Source organism: Aedes aegypti, chromosome 2 (assembly GCF_002204515.2).
Source record: "Aedes aegypti strain LVP_AGWG chromosome 2, AaegL5.0 Primary Assembly, whole genome shotgun sequence".
In the NCBI taxonomy this organism is placed as follows: Eukaryota; Metazoa; Arthropoda; class Insecta; order Diptera; family Culicidae; genus Aedes; species Aedes aegypti.
Window position 1 is genome coordinate 374858390 of NC_035108.1, and position 19589 is coordinate 374877978.

The 19589-nt window shown below is 38.1% G+C and overlaps 2 protein-coding genes across 2 annotated transcripts; one reads left to right on the forward strand and one right to left on the reverse strand.

Moving 5' to 3' along the window:
* Positions 1–430: 430 nt before the first annotated feature.
* Positions 431–18640, reverse strand: LOC5572438 (protein grindelwald). The gene is made up of 2 exons (XM_001660334.2): positions 17724–18640; positions 431–1549 (listed from the first exon to the last, which is right to left on the reverse strand). Exons 1-2 carry the CDS (start codon positions 17923–17925, stop codon positions 1047–1049), a joined length of 705 nt encoding a protein of 234 aa, XP_001660384.1. The 5' UTR covers positions 17926–18640; the 3' UTR covers positions 431–1046.
* LOC5572439 (UDP-glucuronosyltransferase 2B7) lies at positions 13542–15560 on the forward strand. Its single transcript, XM_021846744.1, has 2 exons — positions 13542–14098; positions 14157–15560. The coding sequence occupies exons 1-2, from the start codon at positions 13849–13851 to the stop codon at positions 15476–15478; spliced, it is 1572 nt and encodes a 523-aa protein (XP_021702436.1). The 5' UTR covers positions 13542–13848; the 3' UTR covers positions 15479–15560.
* Positions 18641–19589: the final 949 nt, after the last annotated feature.

The window sequence follows — 19589 nt, forward strand, 5'->3', positions numbered from 1 at the left end:
ACTTTTACTGTGCGCCCTGTTTTCAAATTGCCCGTGAGATAGAGCGAGACAGCACCAACACACGGCGCAAGTAAAAGTCAAGAGAACAAAAGAATTTATAGCATGTACAGAGGCTCATTGAGTCACCTGAGGGCGCCTGTGTACGTGCTATAAATTATTTTGTTCTTTTGACTTTTACTGTGCGCTGTGTGTTGGTGCTGTCTCGCTCTCTCTCACGGGCAATTTGAAAACAGGGCGCACAGTAAAAGTCAAACGTTTTATAGTATGCATAGGCTCGTTGTTTACTGTATATAAAGGTATAGCATGTTTTGCGCGCTTGGCGCCCCTCGGCGCAGAGAAGGCACAGCTGTGCCGAATGATGGGCGTGAGACATGATTGTTTGAGCTTGTCATCCATAATTATGAATATTTCCATTATTTCTAAGAGTTTAAAAATTTACGCATGAACACTTTTCAATTTTTCCCGATGATCCATTTTATCCCGGATTAGGGTAACTTCAAATAGGGTTCTACTTTTTTTTTTAATTTCGTCCAGACTTACAGTTTTAGAATAAATAAAGCGACTGATTACCACAGATTTGATGGAGCGTGATAATAACGGTTTGGGGAGCACCGTGACTTTGATATCTCCTGGTTTATTATTGACTCAACAATTAATACTATACATTGATAAACTTAAATTCTAAAAGTACCAATACTGAAATAAGCTTTTCTTTTTTTCGACTTTGAATGTACTTTATGGTTTAGACTTGTTTTCTAAAATAAGTAGACAATATTTACAACTGGAAATCGAACGGAATTGCCATGCAATTTGTGCTTTAACATAAACTCTAAGCTTCACACGAAGGTATAGAATCTCACAAATCAGTGCCATTTTCTTGTGTGTGTGATGAAAGATGTAGACGAGTAAATGAGTGAGCAAACTTTTTTCCGATGTGCCTAAATCAAATTGAGTTCGTTTTCTACGATTTCGAAATAAATACTTTTTGTAAGGAACGGTCTTACTTTGCTTCGAAAACAAAAAATCCGAAAGCTCAGAAGCTCACTTTAATTCGGAAACGGAAGCTGACGTCGCATGTTCATCTTGGCTTCCACGTACTCGTAGGTGTTCTCCGTAGGAGTAACCACTAAGCCTCCGTTGTCGTAAGCGTGGTTTTCTCTCCAATCCTCCGCCGGATATCGTCCGTTGATGGGCGTGGTAACAGTTTGAACCGAACCTACGTCCGAGCCCATGTAAGTACTGGGCGGGGCAATCGTTGCCACTTGGGGTAAAGGAGGGAGGGCGGTGCTGTTGCTTCCGGAGCGGGTACTAAGCTTGGGACTCTTGGTGTGCGGATTCTCGTGGGTGTACTCCATCGTTGGGGGGTTGGATTTTTCCCGAGCCAGAAGTCGCTTCAAGAAGGACCAGGAGAAGTGATTGCTTTTGCGGCACCACCGAACGATGATGACCACTACCGTCACTGCCAGCAGGAGGAGAATGACGGCGAAAATTATGATGGTGGTGTATAAATTGTTCTCCAGGGTGGCGATTCTCTGCAGAATCAGATAATCTGTGAATGGAAGGAAGAATAGAAACTTTTTGTTAGACTTTAACGAAAGAAGGTAGTGTCATAGAGGTTACGCATAAATTATGTCACGCAATAAGGTTATTAGCTCTTAAAAATCAAATTATTCCTACAAAATTTAAGCGTGTCTGTAAAAAAGTGGAACCAAAAGAGTTGAGGTTATTATTTTTTCCATATTTTTCGTAAATCAAATTGAATATTATTTCATACGTGTAACGGCATACAAATAAAAAAAATATCTCTCGTCATATGTACGAACAATGAAAATTTTTGGCGGAATTCTTGAGATTTCACAGGCGACTAAAGCAATAAAACCAAAATTTCGCGGCTTTGTCGCGGTCTTGTACTTTTGGTCAGATTTAACACTTCTTCTTCTTCTTTCTGGCGTTACGTCCCCACTGGAACAGAGCCTGCTTCTCAGCTTAGTGTTCTTATGAGCACTTCCACAGTTATTAACTGAGAGCTTACTATGCCAATGACCATTTTTGCATGTGTATATCGTGTGGCAGGTACGATGATACTTTATGCCCTGGGAAGTCGAGAAAATTTCCAACCCGAAAAGATCCTCGACCGGTGGGATTCGAACCCACGACCTTCAGCTTGGTCTTGCTGAATAGCTGCGCGTTTACCGCTACGGCTATCTGGCCCCCAGATTTAACACTTATATTTATGAAAATATATTTTAGATGTGTAAACTTAGCGGTGTTTTTGTAAGTGTAATTTTTGTTTTACAGATTAAGATAAAACGGTTGTAACGAGAGTAGCAATTCAAAATTTAAAACAAACAAGCAAGCCAGAAGCAGTCCACGATAATAGATTCAAAAACGATAATAGATTCAAAAATTATTAATGAAACTTTCACTCAAAATAAATAAACCTTTTTCATAGGCAAAAAACTGGAGTTTTCTGTGATATTCATATGGATTGTCCAGATATAACACATTTCGTAGTACTTCGCGGGCTTTCCTGAAATCCACGAAGTCGTTAATTTTAATTGATTTCTTCTTCTTCTTCTTTGTGACATTACGTCCTCACTGGGACAGCGCCTGCTTCTCAGCTTAGTGTTTAATGAGCACTTCCACAGTTATTAACTGAGAGCTTTCCTTGCCAAATTTGTCATTTTTCGCATTCGTATCTCGCGTGGCAGGTACGATGATACTCTATGGTCAGGGAAGCCAAAGAAATTTCCATTGCGAAAAGATCCTGGACCGACCGGGATACGAACGCAGACACCTTCAGCATGGCTTTGCTTTTTAGCCGCGGACTCTAACCACTCGGCTAAGGAAGGCCCCAGTATATTTTCATTGTCTCTAGTCATATATACCTTACCTTACCTGTTAGGCTAAGGCCTGGGTGGCTTTTGCTGTACGTAGGAGACGTCTCCATTCGACTCGGTCCATGGCTGCGGTCACCAGCCACGCATTCTGCGAAGGGTCCGCAGATCGTCTTCAACTTGACTGCAAGATAGCACGCTGCGCACCACGTCGTCTTGTGCCGGTCGGATTGTTTTCAAGAACCGTTTTCACCGGATTGTTATCCGACATCCTAGTGACATGCCCACCGCAGCCTCTCAATTTTTGCGAGGTGCACGATGATTGGTTCTCCTAGCAGCTGGTGCAATTCATAGTTCATTCGCCTTCTCCACGTTCCATCTTCCATCTGCACTCCGCCGTAGATGGTCCGCAACATCTTCCGTTCGTAAACACCAAGGGCACGTTGATCCTCTGCACGTAGAGTCCATGTTTCAAGCCTATAGAGGAGTACCGGTCTAATCAGCGTCTTGTAGATGGTTGACTTCGTGCGATGGCGAACTTTGCTCGATCGAAGAGTTCTGCGGAGTCCAAAGTAGGCAGGATTTCCAGCAACGATGCATCTCTGGATTTCTCTGCTGGTGTCGTTGTCGGCGGTCACCAGTGAGCCCAAGTACACGAATTCTTCGACAACCTCGATTTCATCACCGTCAATATAAAATCGAGGTGGAGGGCGTACCGTGTCTTCTCTTGAGCCCCTCGCTATCATGTACTTCGTCTTCGACACATTGATGTTCAGTCCGATTCGCCTAGCTTCCGCCCTTAATCGGATGTACGTATCCGCCATCGTCTCAAAGTTGCGTGCAACAATATCAATGTCGTCGGCGACGAACTGATCGGACTTTCTGAAGACCGTGCCACTCGTGTCTATCCCCGCTCTTGTTATCACACCCTCCAACGCAATGTTGAACAGTAAGCACGAAAGGCCATCGGACTACGCAAATCACTCACTCCATCGTCGCCTTGATCAATCTTATCAGTTTGTCCGGGAAACCGTATTCGTGCATAATCTGCCATAGCTGTTCTCGATCGATTGTTTTAAAATCGATTAATAAATTATGTGTGGGTACATTGTATTCTACCTCTTGGAGATCTGGAGGCGGAAGTTTTTCGTCGTCCGCGCGTGCTCCCAAAGTTATTTCCGTGCCATCTTCACTACTGGCCACAACACCATTAAGGTGCTAATCGTAGTGCTGCCGCCACATTTTGACCATCTCACGTTCGTTCGTGAGAAGATATCCGTCACAGTCTCTGCGCATATCGGCTTGTGGCACAAAGCCTTCGCGCTTCTCGTAAATCTTCCGTGTGTCTTTAGCGCGTAACAGCTCTTCCATCGCTTCGCGATCTCGTTCTTCTTTATGGCGCAACTAGGTGGTGATCCAAATCTATATTCGCACTGCGGTTTGTGCGAACATTGGTGATGTCAGAGAAGAATTTTTCGTCGATTAGAACGTGGTCGATTTGGTTCTCGGTTAGATTATCGAGTGATCTCCAGGTGGCCTTATGGATATCTTTGCGAGGGAAGAAGGGGCTTCGGACTACTATACAACGGGAAGCTGCAAAGTTGACACATCGTTGGTCGTTGTCGTTAGATACGGCATGCAGGTTGTTCCTCCCGATCACCGGTCTGTACATTTCCTCTCGTCCTACCTGTGCGTTCATGTCGCCAACAACGATGTTCACGTCACGCGGCGAGCATCCGTCATATATCTGCTCCAGCTGCGCGTCTCCTTCGCGTCGTTGGGTTTCCCTTCATGTGGGCAGTGTATGTTGATGATGCTGTAGTTGAAGAAACGACCTTTTATCCTCATCTTGCACATCCTTGCGTTGATCGACTGTCACCCGATAACGCGTTGTCGCATCTTGCCCAACACTATGGAGCCAGTTCCTAGCTCATTTGTGGTGCCACAGCTTTGGTAGAAGGTAGCCGCTCGATGCCCGCTTTTCCACACCTTCTGTCCAGTCCAACAAAGTTCCAACAGCGCTACGATATCGAAGTTACAGGGATGTAGTTCGTCATAGATTATCCTGTCGCATCCTGCGAAACCAAGTGACTTGCAGTTTCATGTTCCAAGTTTCCAATCGTAATCTTTATTTCATTGCGTGGGTCTTTGCCGATTGGTTTAGTGACAAAATGTCGAAAGACAACACGTCGAAAGTCAAAACGTCGAATGCCAAAACGTTGAATCCCAAATCGTCGAAAACGACAAAACGTCGAAAGCGGCAAATTTTCAACCTTGTTTGCCAGACTTCTTTTTTCACATCGGGGTCGATTCTTCTTCTTCTTCTTCTTCGAGACGTACCTCCTCAATCTAGCTGATGTAAGAAGGACAACAGTGCCCAGGTTGCACTACCAGCTAGGTACGCAACCCTTAGCTGGCGACAGACTTGGGAAATGTGACCACAATTTACCACAGTTCATTGATCCTGCCAGCCAACCAAAACACAAAGCAGCAGCAGCATCAATTCGCGTCTACGAAGGTAATTGCCACAATTGACCCTATGCGTGAAGCTCCGATTATTTTACATGGCAAAGCATAGGAAGTCAATTTTCAAATGCTTCTAAAAAATTCAAAACACTTTTAAATTAAATTCTGTTAAGTGTACCATGTTAGACTATTGATCAACTATAGAGTGAGCAGAATATTGAGAAAAAAAATATAAAACTCAAAATTATATGCCTATAATGTAGCCCATCAAAAGTATATCAACATATTCTGAAAAGATTTTAAATAACTACCGTGCACCCCCGCTAATTTGAACGGTACCTCATGCAAACCATCGGGGTTCATTTTTAATTTGAACTTCTAGTCACCCTACGAACAACAGAAAATCGTACTTCTGGTTACCCTTTTGGCTGTTTTGTTTTGATTCTGCGTTCCGTTTCACAGCGTTCCATTTCACTTTACTCCGTTCCAGGAGCTAAATGACGTTTGAACCATTTTTAATCTGAACGATGTGCAAATTAGCGGGGTACAAATTAAAAAGTGTTCAGATTAAATGTGGTCAAACCAACGGGGGTACCCGGTATTGTAATTAATTCTATGTGAGCATTTGAAATTTTGCTTCCTATACCTTACCGGATAAAATTTTCGACGCTTCACGCATCGATCAAACTTTTCCCAGATGGCAGCACCATACCTTCGTACACTCAAATACCATCAGGCTATATAATATTTCGTCATTTCGTTGTGCTGCTATCGGTTCACACACTGCTTGAATGTTTTAGTCTCTCCACTATGATCGTTTTCGGGCAGCCATCCCGAGGTGAATGATTGAAAAAAATAGTTAAATAATTCAATCGCTAATATTTTGCTTGTGTTTTCATTTGATTGAAATCTATTTGTACTAACAGCAAGAGCACAATCAATCTGTTGCGATACATATAAACAAGTTCAATTATATGCCGCCTTTACCGAGCAAAAAGTCAAAACCCCGAAAACCGCAAAAATCGTGTTACCACTGTGCCCGAGTCTTTTCGCATTCGGGATTGAATAAACATTGGGAAGAAGAAGAGTACAGTTTTGAAGAGCCGTGACATTTTTTTGTTTCAAATAGTCAGTTTGCTTTGGATTTTGATGGTCGTGTAGAAACGTGTGAATGTCGAAGTGGTAAATGTTTGCTACAGTACTTTTCCCATCCCTGGCTAGCGGTCTTTGTCATCGTTTGACCCGTGGAAGCGTGAGGTAGGAACTTGTGAGGACCAGAGCTGTATTAAACGCTACTTCCTAGTTGTTGACTCACCGATTTGTAGCCCAAGCTTGAAAACCGCATGCACTTAAAACAGTTCACTAAATTCGGCAAATTCTGCATTTTCAACAGCCAACATTTCAAAAACTAGACGTGCTATCATATTATTGAAAATGGCAGTGAATTCAGTAACCCTAAATTAAGTAAATACACCCCCGTTAATTTGAACGGTATCTCATGCAAACCATCGGGGTTCATTTTCAATTTGAACATCTAGTCACCCTAAAAACGTGTTTCTGGTTACTTCTTTCACTGTTTTGTTTTGATTCTGCATTTCGTTCCACAGCGTTCCATTCCACTTTGCTCCGTTCCATGAGCTAAATGACGTTTGAAGGTACAAATTAAAAAGTGTTCAGATTGAATGTGGTCAAACCAATGGGGGTACCCGGTAGCAGTATTTTGGTGCTTGAGACAAAAACGTTTTCCGCAGTTGTATTCATTATAGATAGATTATTCATAACCTTATAATTAACTAAAAGCCATGCAACAAACGAGTTATACACTAGATAATGATGAATATGATTAACAATAAATTCTACTTGTTTTAATTATGAATCGTGGTTTACGGCCAACCAGCCGAGTGGAAGTTTAACAACTACCGAAAAGCTAAACATTACATATAATTTGCAATTGGATTAGATGGACAAATTGATGTGAAGATTTGCGAAAAAGTTACACGTCTTCTCAGTGAGAATCGAACTCACGACTCCCCGATCTCTAGTTGGGGCGCGTTAACCACTACGCCATGAGAGGACTCATGAACGCAGAAGTTAACCTGAATTCGATTTCAGCTCAATAATCACGTGGTCCTCTTTCGCAAAGTGCACCTCTTTCGGAAGAATTAGATGCCCATCCAAACACAACGCTTTCTATATATATCCAATGCCTAGCCCGAGAGCGCATTGTTTTTTTTAGGTATAGGAATAGCACACTACACAAATTCTAAAACAAAATATTTTTAACTTCTTTATAACAAATAAATCACAATTTGTAATCACAAATCGTGATTACAATTACGTTCTGATTCGCACATTGCTGGGCAATCATATATTGCATCCTTGATTAAATGGCATGTTTTTCGCAGTTTTCTCAGTTGGAGATCATAACTCAATATTCCCAAGAATTACTGGTCCCTGGAATAAAGACTAATGGAGGTTTGGCTATATCTGGTTCCCCTGGTAAAATGATCACTTGTTTGTTGATACTGAAATCTTGATTCAATAGAATAACAAGGAAAGGCGGAAATTCATTTAGAACAATGTTTTAAAAAATATTTCTCAAAATTTTTCACACAGATCTCATAAGGAAATTCTTACAAAAGATTTTAGTTCTAAAAACTAGAAGTGTGATTGATACGGAATTTGGTTTAAAGCCGACCTAGAAACATTATTTTGAAATAGACATTTTTGACCAAACTTGACATCAGGATTGATCATAATAAATAATGATAATCACTAATTATACTGAAAATAACTATTGGAGTTAATCATAATCATTAATGATAATCTTTAATAATAATCATAAGTACCGTGTTGACTCATATTCCGAACATTTAAGGCCAACAATGACTTCAAATGCATCTGATTGACATAAATTTACTGATATTTGTGAAAATTTTAATTTATTCATAAAGCCTAACTGTTAGCTGTTGGGTTTGCTGATTAGATTGTTTATTTAAACTTGTTAAGTATTGCTTTTAAAGTTGAATTGCAACTTACTGCCATTTCCTGGCAATTCGATGACAAATTCCAGCGAAACATTTCAACCAAATCGCCATACGAAAACCGAATGTTTGGAATATGAGTCTGTTCGGAATTTGAGACTCTTTCAAATACATGTCATTAATGAGGGCAGATTTTTATTACAGTCATACCTCGATATAACGTAACCTCGATATAACGTAACCGCTTTATAACGTAACTCGATATAACGTAACTTTTACCTCGATATAACGTAACTCTTTTTTGGCTCTCATTTATTATTCCAATTTTTATTAAAAACATGATTTAAATCAGAGCAATCCAAGCGTTTACTTTCACTGAATACAGATATTCTTCAAATTATTTCTCCAAGAATTTGATGTTTCTCCTGGAATTTGTTCAGGGATTTGAACTAGAAAGTTTCTAGTAGAAACACTTCTGATAATCATGTTTAATACTTTAACTTAAATAATTGCGACTGTGATCTTGTAGGAATTCCACTAGTTAATCCTCATGATTTTCATGTATGAAAACTTCTGAAATATTCCTGAAAAATAATTCCAGGGATTTCACCAGATTTTTTTTCAAGGCAATTTCAGAGATTCCTCCAAGAGTTTCTAGAAACATTTGATCAATATTGACTTAACGGATTCCCGTCCCAAGGATTTCTTGAGAAATTTCATCAGAAAATTGTAATTAAATTCCTCCAGAATTTTATCCAGAATATTTCCAAGAACTGTTTCTAAAGAACTCCGGATTCTATGGATTTTAAATTCAAGGATTTTGAATTTATCCAATAGATTCTTTTTCAAATATATCTATGAATTCTTCTATGCCTTTGATCAAGAATTTCACCAAGTGATTTCTCCAGGATATAAAGAAGATTCAACTATAAATTCTTCAAACCATTCTGCCTACGATACTTTATTTTTTTCGGAGTATAGAAATTCATAAATTATTCCAGCAATTTTTCATGAATTCTTCCAGTGACCCTTTCGAAGAACTATTCAGTAACAATTCTTAGAATGCCCTAGCAATTATTCTAAAAACTCGTACAGGTATTCGTCCAAAAACCGGAAAAACAATCTTCTCGAAATATCGTCAGTAAATAATTATGAATTTCTTCAGTACATTCTGTAAATATTCATGCAAGAACCATTCTATGTACTACTTAAGTTTATGCAATTCTTTCTTCATTCTATGTACTACTTAAGTTTCTTCAAGGATTCAATGTGGAACGAAATTTTTCCATTTGATTCCATCAGGAATTTCTTAAGAAAGTTCTTCAGGATTTTTTCAGTGGGTTACCCAAGTCATCTCTTTAAGTTTTCATCTATAAATTTTCCTACTGATACAAAATTTACAGTGATTTTCTTACTAATACAAAATTTACAGTCAGCTCTCCCTTACTCGATATTGAGGTATCGAGTTACAGAACACAAAACCAATGCTACTGAGATCCAAGGGACCATCGAGTTAGCCATGAAACCCAGCTTTCATTATGGTTATCTAACTTGATATCGGGATACGGAAAATCGATTAAGGGGGAGTTAACTGTACAAAACTATATTCGGGAATTCGTCCAAAAACTGATCAAGTTCCCCAGATCCCCCAGAAAATTCTCCTAGAATAATGCCGATATTCTCACAACGTATTCGTTCTAAAACTTTTTCATGGAAAATCTCTCAACGATAGTTCTTTTTTGAATGGAATTTTCTTGTGATTCCTTCATGAATTTACTTATACATTTTTTAATGAATTCTTGGGTAATTTATTAAAAAAAATCTGTCAAGAAATTACAAAAGGATTTATATCAAGAGCTCCTCATAACAAAATTCTTCAAGTCCCACAATTGCCTGCTAGAACTGTTCATGGACGGCTCAACATTAACTTTTGTAAGGGTTTCTGAAAGATCTCGTTTATGAATTTCTTTCAGAGTTTTACTGAGTGTTCAAGGATTCCTCCAAATATATTTCCGGAATACATTTCTTCAAAGATTGCAGCAATAGAGACGTAAAAAAATTAAAATTAAAAGAAAAATAAAAAATAAACACGGAAAAATATGTAAGAAAGACTGAAAATGCCTGCTAGGTAACATCAATTTATGATCCATTTTCTCATAAAAGTATACATGATGAACGAAATTTAGATACAAAAAAAAACTTGCTTCGACATAACGTAACCTCGATATAACGTAACGAAAATAAAAATCGAGTTACGTTATATCGAGGTATTACTGTACTTTTAAATTGTGGGCTGCATTGACAACATGGCGGGCTACTCAGCCTTAATCATACTTTGGTTTGATCATCAATCACAATAATTAATCATGGCTTCAAAAATGTTAATCATGAATGATAATGATTAATCATGGTAATCTTGAATTTAATCATTAATCACTCATTGAATCGGTTGATCATTAACGCTCCGAAATACACAAAATGATATATTCTTGTATTCTTCTATTGGTCCGTTGAAGTCAAAAAATGGTTGAAACCTATCGTTTAATATTAGTTTTGTTGCTAAAACATGCGACAAGAGAAAACTTATTTCCGGTTGAAAAACATGTTCAGATCTGAACTTCTGGTTAGAAAATCCCATCCGCAGGAAGTCTAACTCATCCCATTGATCGAGGTGAAAACCGCATTACATTAGATTTATATATTTCGAAGTCGAATGAAAACAAAAAGTCAGTCCCAGGCCTTAGAGAGTTATCATCGAATGGAACAAATGCGCCGGAAGAACGAATCATTCAAGTAATACAGTGTGCAACATTCTCGTGTTTCGTTCTGATGACAAAAGTTTTGATGCAACCTGAAGCGATAAAACAATTTTTCTCAATACCGTAAAACATGATGTTTTTGATACTGTGGCTAACTTAGTGCTTAGTGCTGAACCCCATCATGCATAGAGTAAAGTTGGACAAAAGTTCGACCTTAGAGTAATAATCACTATTTCCAGTAAAACTATAGCCGATGAAAAGAAATAAATACCACACTGTATGTCTTCAACATATGGGCTACATTTTTTTTTCTAACTAACTTGTATAAAATAATTACCCATTATTAGTTTGAACAGTTTTGAAATTGATTGTCCTAAACGAATTTTTGGCCCACCGGTGGTACAAGAGTTCGAATTTAGTGTGGGGCAAAAGTTCGTGGGCGGAAACACAAAATATACATCAGCCATAAACTTAAGTATTCAGATAAATACATACTAAATTTTCATGATGAAATAGTCCAAAACATGATTAATTGTAATACACCCTAAAATAGCTGTTTTTCGCAATGATAAGTAAAAACGTGAAACTGTTGTTACATCTTTCGCACAACATTCAGGCATATTTCGCTAAAATTAAACGTAATATGTGGATTTTAGACGATTTGCATTTTTTCCGCGAGACAATATATGGCTATGGGCCAAAAATGTTTACCAAGAATTAATGCAAAAATTAAAACATCTCAAAGCATCAGCCTAACATAAAAATCGAATAGGATTTTTTTCCATTTTGTTACAAGCAATGAAAGTTTAAACGAAATTTACATTTTTCACGTCTAAACAACCAGCAGATCTTTCCCAATTCTCAACCAAATTATATAGCATATGGAGTGAAAGTTCCTTACTTGAACATCATTTGAACCACCTTGAAATTTATAATATATGTTTCAAATTGAGCTTTAAAAAATCTCAAAAAGAACCTCTTGCCCCACTCAAACTTTTGCCAAACTTTTTCATGTTACAAGCAATGAAAGTTTAAACGAAATTTACAATTTTCACGTCTAAACAACCAGCAGATCTTTCCCAATTCTCAACCAAATTATATAGCATATGGAGTGAAAGTCCCTTACTTGAACATCATTTGAACCACCTTGAAATTTATAATATATGTTTCAAATTGAGCTTTAAAAAATCTCAAAAAGAATCTCTTGCCCCACTCAAACTTTTGCCAAACTCTGTTAATCAGTTGGACAAATTAACGAAAATTAAATCTCTTACTACTAAGGGCTATTCCTGTAATTAAAAACAGAAACTTTCATATTTGCCGGAATCCGAGAATTTTTACAGAGTGAAATGGCATCGATATGCGCAATGTCAAGTTAAAAAGCAAAGGGCCAATTGTGGTCAGATCATGAACTTCTATAGGGGAATCAAGGTTTGCTTCCAAATGGCATAGCAAAAAGACTAAAGCGTTTTGTCAGACCGCGAGCTTCTTCTCAAACTTCTTGAAGAGAAGAAGCACAAATTTATACTTATGACGACAAAACTGAACGTTTGTTCCAGTTTGTCTAGAAAGGTCTCTCAAGTGTCTATTAGTCTTAGCTTGCGGTCAACAACTACAAAGCAGATGAAGGTATCTGGGTCCAGGATCGTAGTGAAACTTCTTTGACTTCCCTGGGCATGGTGTATCATCATGCTTGTTACATGGTATACGAATGCGAAAACGACAAAGGAAGCGCTCTGTTAACAACTGTTCACTTAGAACACAAACCTGAGAAGTTGGCTCTATTCCAGTGAGAACGTCATACAATGAAGAACAACCCATTTTCAAAACCGAACCAAAATGTTGCAGGAGCTTCTAGCTATTACCGAATCAGTTTTTTCCTCTATCAATGAACTGTTAGGAAAACTTATTTATTGGTTCGAATTAACTAAAACACAAAAAACATATGTATTTATGTGTGTTCAAAATAATAGCAGTAAAAGCCGATTTTAAGAAAAAGAATAAACTACGGCATGCTGTAAGTTTGTTTTCCTATGAGCAATTAACATGAAATTAAGACTGAAAACTACAAAAAGTTTTCACTTTCAATATCTTAAAAAATAGTTTATAAAGCACCTGTTTACAAGTTAAGTATTAGATGAAATAGCTCAAATTTATATAATAAAATAATCAATAATTAATAAGAGTTTAAAAAAATATTTCTTTAGTCACCGTTTCAACTATTTCCACAAAAGCTATTTTTTAATTGTTGATTAATAGAAAGTTTCAGAACAAACTTCTATTATATTGAGAAATTTAACCAGGTGTTTCACTTTTTTCCAAGATTTTCGAAGAGCTCGAATTCTAAACTCAACTTTATAGGTATGTAATAATCGTAATGTTTGTCACTGAAAATGAAATCAGAAAAATAGTACAGAAAGAATTTAGTTCTGCCATGATGTACACTGTCTACTTCACATGTTCGCATGAAACCTAAATCCACCAGAACACTATCGTTAGTAGCCAATCTGTTCGAGAAATAGATGGAAATAGAAAGTAGAAAATGTGTACATACCCTGTGTCACAAAATGTAAGCGTACCACTACAATGTTGCAATCAATTAGCTCCATGCTGAATGGAAACGCGTTGCGATAACAATATGCTAAAAATGACAAACTCAATTGACTCAGTCGCCAAAATCCGGACCACGGTCATCAGTGACCGGTAATCGTCCGTGTCTCTGCACTGATAATGATTCATTGGCCGGTTGCAATTTCATTACAATTAATCGTTGCCCTCAGTTAACGCACAGCATCATCCAAGATGAGGTCGAAAGCAGTCGTTGCTCTTCTCTTGCTCTCCATACTGTGCTTGAGTGGCGTCAGCTGCGAAAAAGTACTCTTTTTGATCCCTTTTCCTGGATCTAGTCATTGGTTGATGTTTAAACATTTTATAAGGGAACTGACCGAAAGAGGTCATGAGGTAACAGCTGTGACAAGTTACAAGTTTGGTGAAGCTATTGACAACTATACTGAAGTGCTGATTGATCCCAGTTATCCCATCCTTGAAAAATGTAAGTAAGATGAAGAAAATCTGATTCTGAGATTGATTATGAGTGACTATTCTTCCAGTTCCGATTTCGGCAGTTTACAGCTCACAAGATTATCAGAATGATTTCAAAAACCTGCTCCTGTATTGGCGCCTGGGGCTGGAAACGAGTCGTTATGCTCTGGAGAGTGCCAACGTACAAAAGTTTATTAAACGTGAAGATCAACATTTTGACCTCATCGTGGCTGAGCAATTCTTCCAGGAAAGTTTGCTTATGTTTGCCCACAAGTTCGATGCTCCGATCATCACCATCAGCACCATCGGTTATTCGGACTACATGGATCGGGCAATGGGATTGCTTACTCCATGGTCATTCGTGCCTCATATGCTACTGGATTGTGACGATCAGATGAGCTTTTATCAACGTGCTTACAATGTGCTTCTTTCAACGGTTGATTACATTGGCCGAGAGCTGTATTATCTCCCCCAACAGAACAAACTGGCCATGGAAATTTTTGATCGTTTTGTTGATCATCATGGGCCTTTGCCAACTGTTCAATCGCTGGAGAAATCTATCTCAGCGATGTTGGTCAACAGCCATCAAACTTTGGCAAAGCCACGGCCTTCCATGGTTGGTATCGCAAACATTGCAGGAGCTCATATCAAACCACCAAAACCTCTACCACAAGATCTTCAAAAGTTTATGGACGAAGCTGAACATGGAGTTATATATTTTTCACTTGGAGCATATCTGCAGAGTTCGCTAATGCCCCTGGAAAAACGATCTATTCTGTTGAATGTTTTTGCAAAATTGCAACAACGCGTTATATGGAAATATGAGTCAGGTGACCTGACGGACGTTCCCGACAATGTCCTGATTCGAAGGTGGGCTCCCCAGAACGACATCCTCGCTCATAAAAATGTGATTCTGTTTATCTCTCATGGTGGTCTGTTCGGGACGTTCGAATCGATGCATCATGGAGTGCCCACGTTATTCATACCGTTCTTTGCCGATCAGCCTCGAAATGCTGCCCGAGGAGTTCGCAGTGGATATGCCAGAAAACTGTCGTTCAAGGATATCACGGAGGATTCATTATTCGAGAACATTAGGGAAATGGTTCAAAATAAAGAGTACTCAACGAGGGCGCAGGAGATTTCCGTAATTTTCCGGGATAGACTGGTGGATCCGATGAACGAGTCAATCTTTTGGATGGAGTATGTTATGCGGAACAAGGGTGCAAGGCATTTGAAATCTCAGGCGGTGAATCTTTCATTGGTGCAGTACCTTTTGTTGGATATTGTAGCTTCTGTGCTAGTAGCTGGAGTAGTTTTTGAAATGGTTTTGAAAGTATGTTGTTTGTGTAGAAAACAGAAGGACACTAGATATAAAAAGAAACAGAATTGATTTTGATACCACTTTTGTGGCCAATAAAGCACATGGAACTACAAAGTTTTAAAATGTTGTTTTGTGAAAATATATATTAATTTATTCCTTGTAAATATTATTTAAAACATTACAGTATTGCCCATAACAAAATGCGAAAATTGTTTGAGCGTGAATTTAACATCCACACGCGCTATTTTCGTTGTTTTTGTGAGTCAATGTAATTTCTGATTAATGTAGTAAATTCTAGCACAACTTCGCTATCTAGAACAGTTTTCGTCGTATTTTTGTGAACAGCTCCAAAATTTATTACCGTGATGCATCAATACCCGAACACTTAAGTTGCCACGAATGTTCAAAATCTGTTTTGGATAGGTTTTCTTCAAAAAATATAAAAGAGTTTTTAGGCAACGAATACCATGTTTAATCTAAGCGAAAATGATCAATTTTCCTATGAAATTGAAAATTTTACCATAAAAATCATTAAAACTATGAAGGATTTCTTATCTTTAAATCCGGACACCAGCAGCAAATCATGTCTATAAATCCGGACAGCTATGTATTAACATACGATTAATTAAGCATAAAATGTGAAACTTTTTAAAACATCATGCTCTTACAAACTTGAGCAATGCAATGGTTTCTTTATTGTTAAAACACATTAATATGTGAGCAAATGTGTTTTTTAATTACCTGGACTGAGACGACTGTGATTTGAACTGGAACAACCACTTATTAATTCAATTATTCTGCATCACACAACGCTCTGTATATTTTTCATCACTAATCCTACATGTATTGATTCCTTTATAAACTTTCCTCCAGTTATACTGGTGAGTTATGTTCTTACGCTTTATGAATATAACATTTGGTTTCACTGTCCGGGTTCAAAACACTTGGCTCCAATTCCGGACAGCATCTTTTTGTTGATCTTTTCACTGTTTCAAACGCATGTTTACTCCATATTTCTGTAATATTTTGTCACTAATCTCTTGAGCAACTTCTTCGGGGCACAAATATTTCAAAATCACTACATGGACTGTATATTTTAATAGCCAAACGTTGTGAGTGCGTTCGTCGACCTATCAACATAATCACTTGCACCGCGAAGAAATAACGTTCAACTCGAGCAACTTTTTTGTTTTGTTATTTTTAATTAATTGTAAATGGTAACTAGATAACAGATATGTTTCAAATAATCAGCGTTGTTCAAAGCAAAAGCTAGAATATAAAATTTAACATGTTAACATATCAACTTTGCCTTTAATTGATTAATATTATCAAAGTGTCCGGATATTGATACCGTCCGGATTTTGATTCACCACGGTATACTTTTGAGAGTTTTATGACTAACCAATAGGTATATGTTGTCAGGAGTTTTAAGTTCGTCATAATAAAATGTGTTTGATAAAATTTGTATGTCATCCCCTAAAATGAATTTCTCATGCTCATTTTTGTTATTTTTGGGACATGAATTTTGAAAATCTGCCGTTAATTGGCTTGTTTAGTGAACAAACAATCACAGTTTGTTGTAGCTTGATCGAAAGGGCACATTTTCCTAAATATAACACAATTTTATTGCTCTTCAATATCCTAATGTTGATATTATTAATTATTTAAAACAAAATTCAATCCGTCGACTCAATGACATTTCAATTTGCATAATGATAGCTCTACCCGAAGTAAAATTTGCCGAGGGGTGATTCAAAAGTGATTTCCATACTAATTTCGAACGTATTTTAAAAATATTTCCAGGTCACTCTAGTGGAATTAAATGGTATAGTACTTAATTCGGGTTTTCATCTACTCTCAAAAGTATTTTGGAACCGTGCTAAAACTACGGGAAAAATGGACCTTACCTTTTTAAACAAAACGACATGACAGCCCGTAAAGGTCGCGAAAACGGTGCTGTCTCATTAAATACGGGACGTATGGTCAGCATAGTTAAATATAACTATTGGACTCTAGTAACTATTACAGGCGCAAACCGTATGGAACTCAGGTTGATTTCAAGCCTACAAATGGCCAGAGTGAAGGCTCTGGTCAATGGGCCGCCACCAATCTACTCAGCAAACCTTTTCCAATCTGAATGGTGTTAATCGTTAACTCAACTTCTTGGTTTAAATTTGTTTATGGGAGAATGAAATATTGTATTCTGTTCAATTGCAAGAAAGCAAACATTAAAATCATTTTGTTATTCAAAATAATTGATGTGTATATTATTTTACTGTAACATTGTACTTGCAAATTCATGTCAATTACTTACCTTTACACTTCTTATTGCAATCCACTCGCGTCATTGCATTGGAGCAAATTTCACTACAAGGAGTACATGAATAGCTATGCTGGTCGCAGTACTCATCCTCCGGGCAAGGCTTATCGTCGTGGCATTGTTCCAGTGCCACCGGCATAACCAACGCACTGAAGGTCAATAATATTGCCCAAGCACAAACCGCTTTCACTGCCATCGTTACAAATGGAGTTCTAAGGTCTCACTAGCAACAAACACCAATCTAACTCACTGACTTCAGCTGGGCTGTCCGTCCCTTCGGAACTTATTCACTGTAAGTACGCGGCAGAACTGGTTCCCAACAACTACGTCATGAGATCGAAATGCTGCCAAGCTGCAAACTGACTTCCGTGGTCTGATAAACGCAGCCTCCAAATGTACCTTGCTGTGTAGCCTTCCAAGAACTTGCTTCAGGGGCTATTTGGGGAGCCTCAGATGACTCATCACCGGTGCTGCATCATTATCTCACGAAGATATTTTTTCCGTGCCGAGTATCGCAACTGCCGCAGTCGTGGGGATTTGAATTGCACTTCCACTTATCACACATTTATCTTCAGCAAACGTTGCCAATATTTTATTATCAACTAAAAACGCAAAACAACTCTCTAGACACACCAGTTAGACAGTCTCTGGACTAGATTGTTTCACCACGATGAAATTTTCACTTTAACCCTAGCAGCAGCGCCAACATATTTGACCGCGTAGATCTTTCCGATTGATGAAAAATTCTTCTAATGATGTAAAAGTCACCTCCGGTGTGGATGGACCAATACCAACTGATGCAGGAAAGGGTACCTCGGTAGATAGGTACATACATTCCCGAGCCCAAGCGTGATCTCTCCAAGCCCACACGGCGACGAAGGGTTCCTCGCTTGTACATATAATACTTCTTCTATGGCAGATACACGACAAATCCAAACAACAACCAAACAGCACGTCCAATGATCGTCGTCACGCCGTAGAACTCAAACCCGAGCGGAATCTGATTTCAAAATATTATCAAAATGACATGAAATGTTGTTTGACGTAATACCCAGTGTCCACAGAACGTGTAATCGACCATTACCGATTTCAACAAAAAAATTGTCAAATATTCATTAACTTGAAACATGCTCTGATGATCTGGCAAGACTGTTGTGAACTTTTTTAAATGTCTATTATTTGTTTACTAAGTTATTAGTCAGCCCAGAATATCTTAACACAGACAAGCAGACGTAACACTCTAATTATTTTCATCGCACAGCAGAATAGCGCCCAATTCTAATATTTGGTAGTTGACCGATGGGCCACTCGTGGCGCTCGCATCGCTTTTGTTCGAGTATGACGTTTGCTCACTACCGCCACCTTGTTCGCGGTTGGCCAAATGAAGTATTTTTAGCATTGGGCGTAAATGTTCACGTGACTATGTTTTTAAATCGATAAATGTTCTATCTGATACATCTGTTTGTCTGTAATCTTAACTTTCCATTGAGCAACGAATTCTTCATCGACATCAATGATTGCTTAAGATTGTGATCGTGATTTTTAACTTAAAAATGCAATTTTTTTAAGATTGTCTCAAAACAACTCGGCTTTCGAGTGTCAAATGTTCGAAGGAATTGAACATTTTGAAATAAAAAAATACTGATTCAACGAAAAATCGATTTCAAATTTCAAAATTAAAATAAGTTGTTTGGCAACACTGCATCGATTAAAGGTTGTTGCTGACTCGATCATAATATTATCGCATTGAGTTACTATATACGATAACATCAAAATTAGTTCTCAATAAATTCTCATTCCCAGCTCGGGACGCAATCCACCGCCAGCCTGTATCATTCGGTTTGAGTGTGGTTCAGGTGG

What these genes read in the sequence shown, in the direction of transcription:
- LOC5572439 (XM_021846744.1), top strand. Translation starts at nt 13,849, where the DNA reads ATGAGGTCGAAAGCAGTCGTTGCTCTTCTCTTGCTCTCCATACTGTGC. An exon ending in TTATCCCATCCTTGAAAAAT is followed by an intron (nt 14,099 to 14,156) that starts GTAAGTAAGATG and finishes CTATTCTTCCAG; the next exon opens with TTCCGATTTCGGCAGTTTAC.
- LOC5572438 (XM_001660334.2), bottom strand. Translation starts at nt 17,925, where the DNA reads ATGGCAGTGAAAGCGGTTTGTGCTTGGGCAATATTATTGACCTTCAGT. An exon ending in TTGCAATAAGAAGTGTAAAG is followed by an intron (nt 1,550 to 17,723) that starts GTAAGTAATTGA and finishes TTCCATTCACAG; the next exon opens with ATTATCTGATTCTGCAGAGA.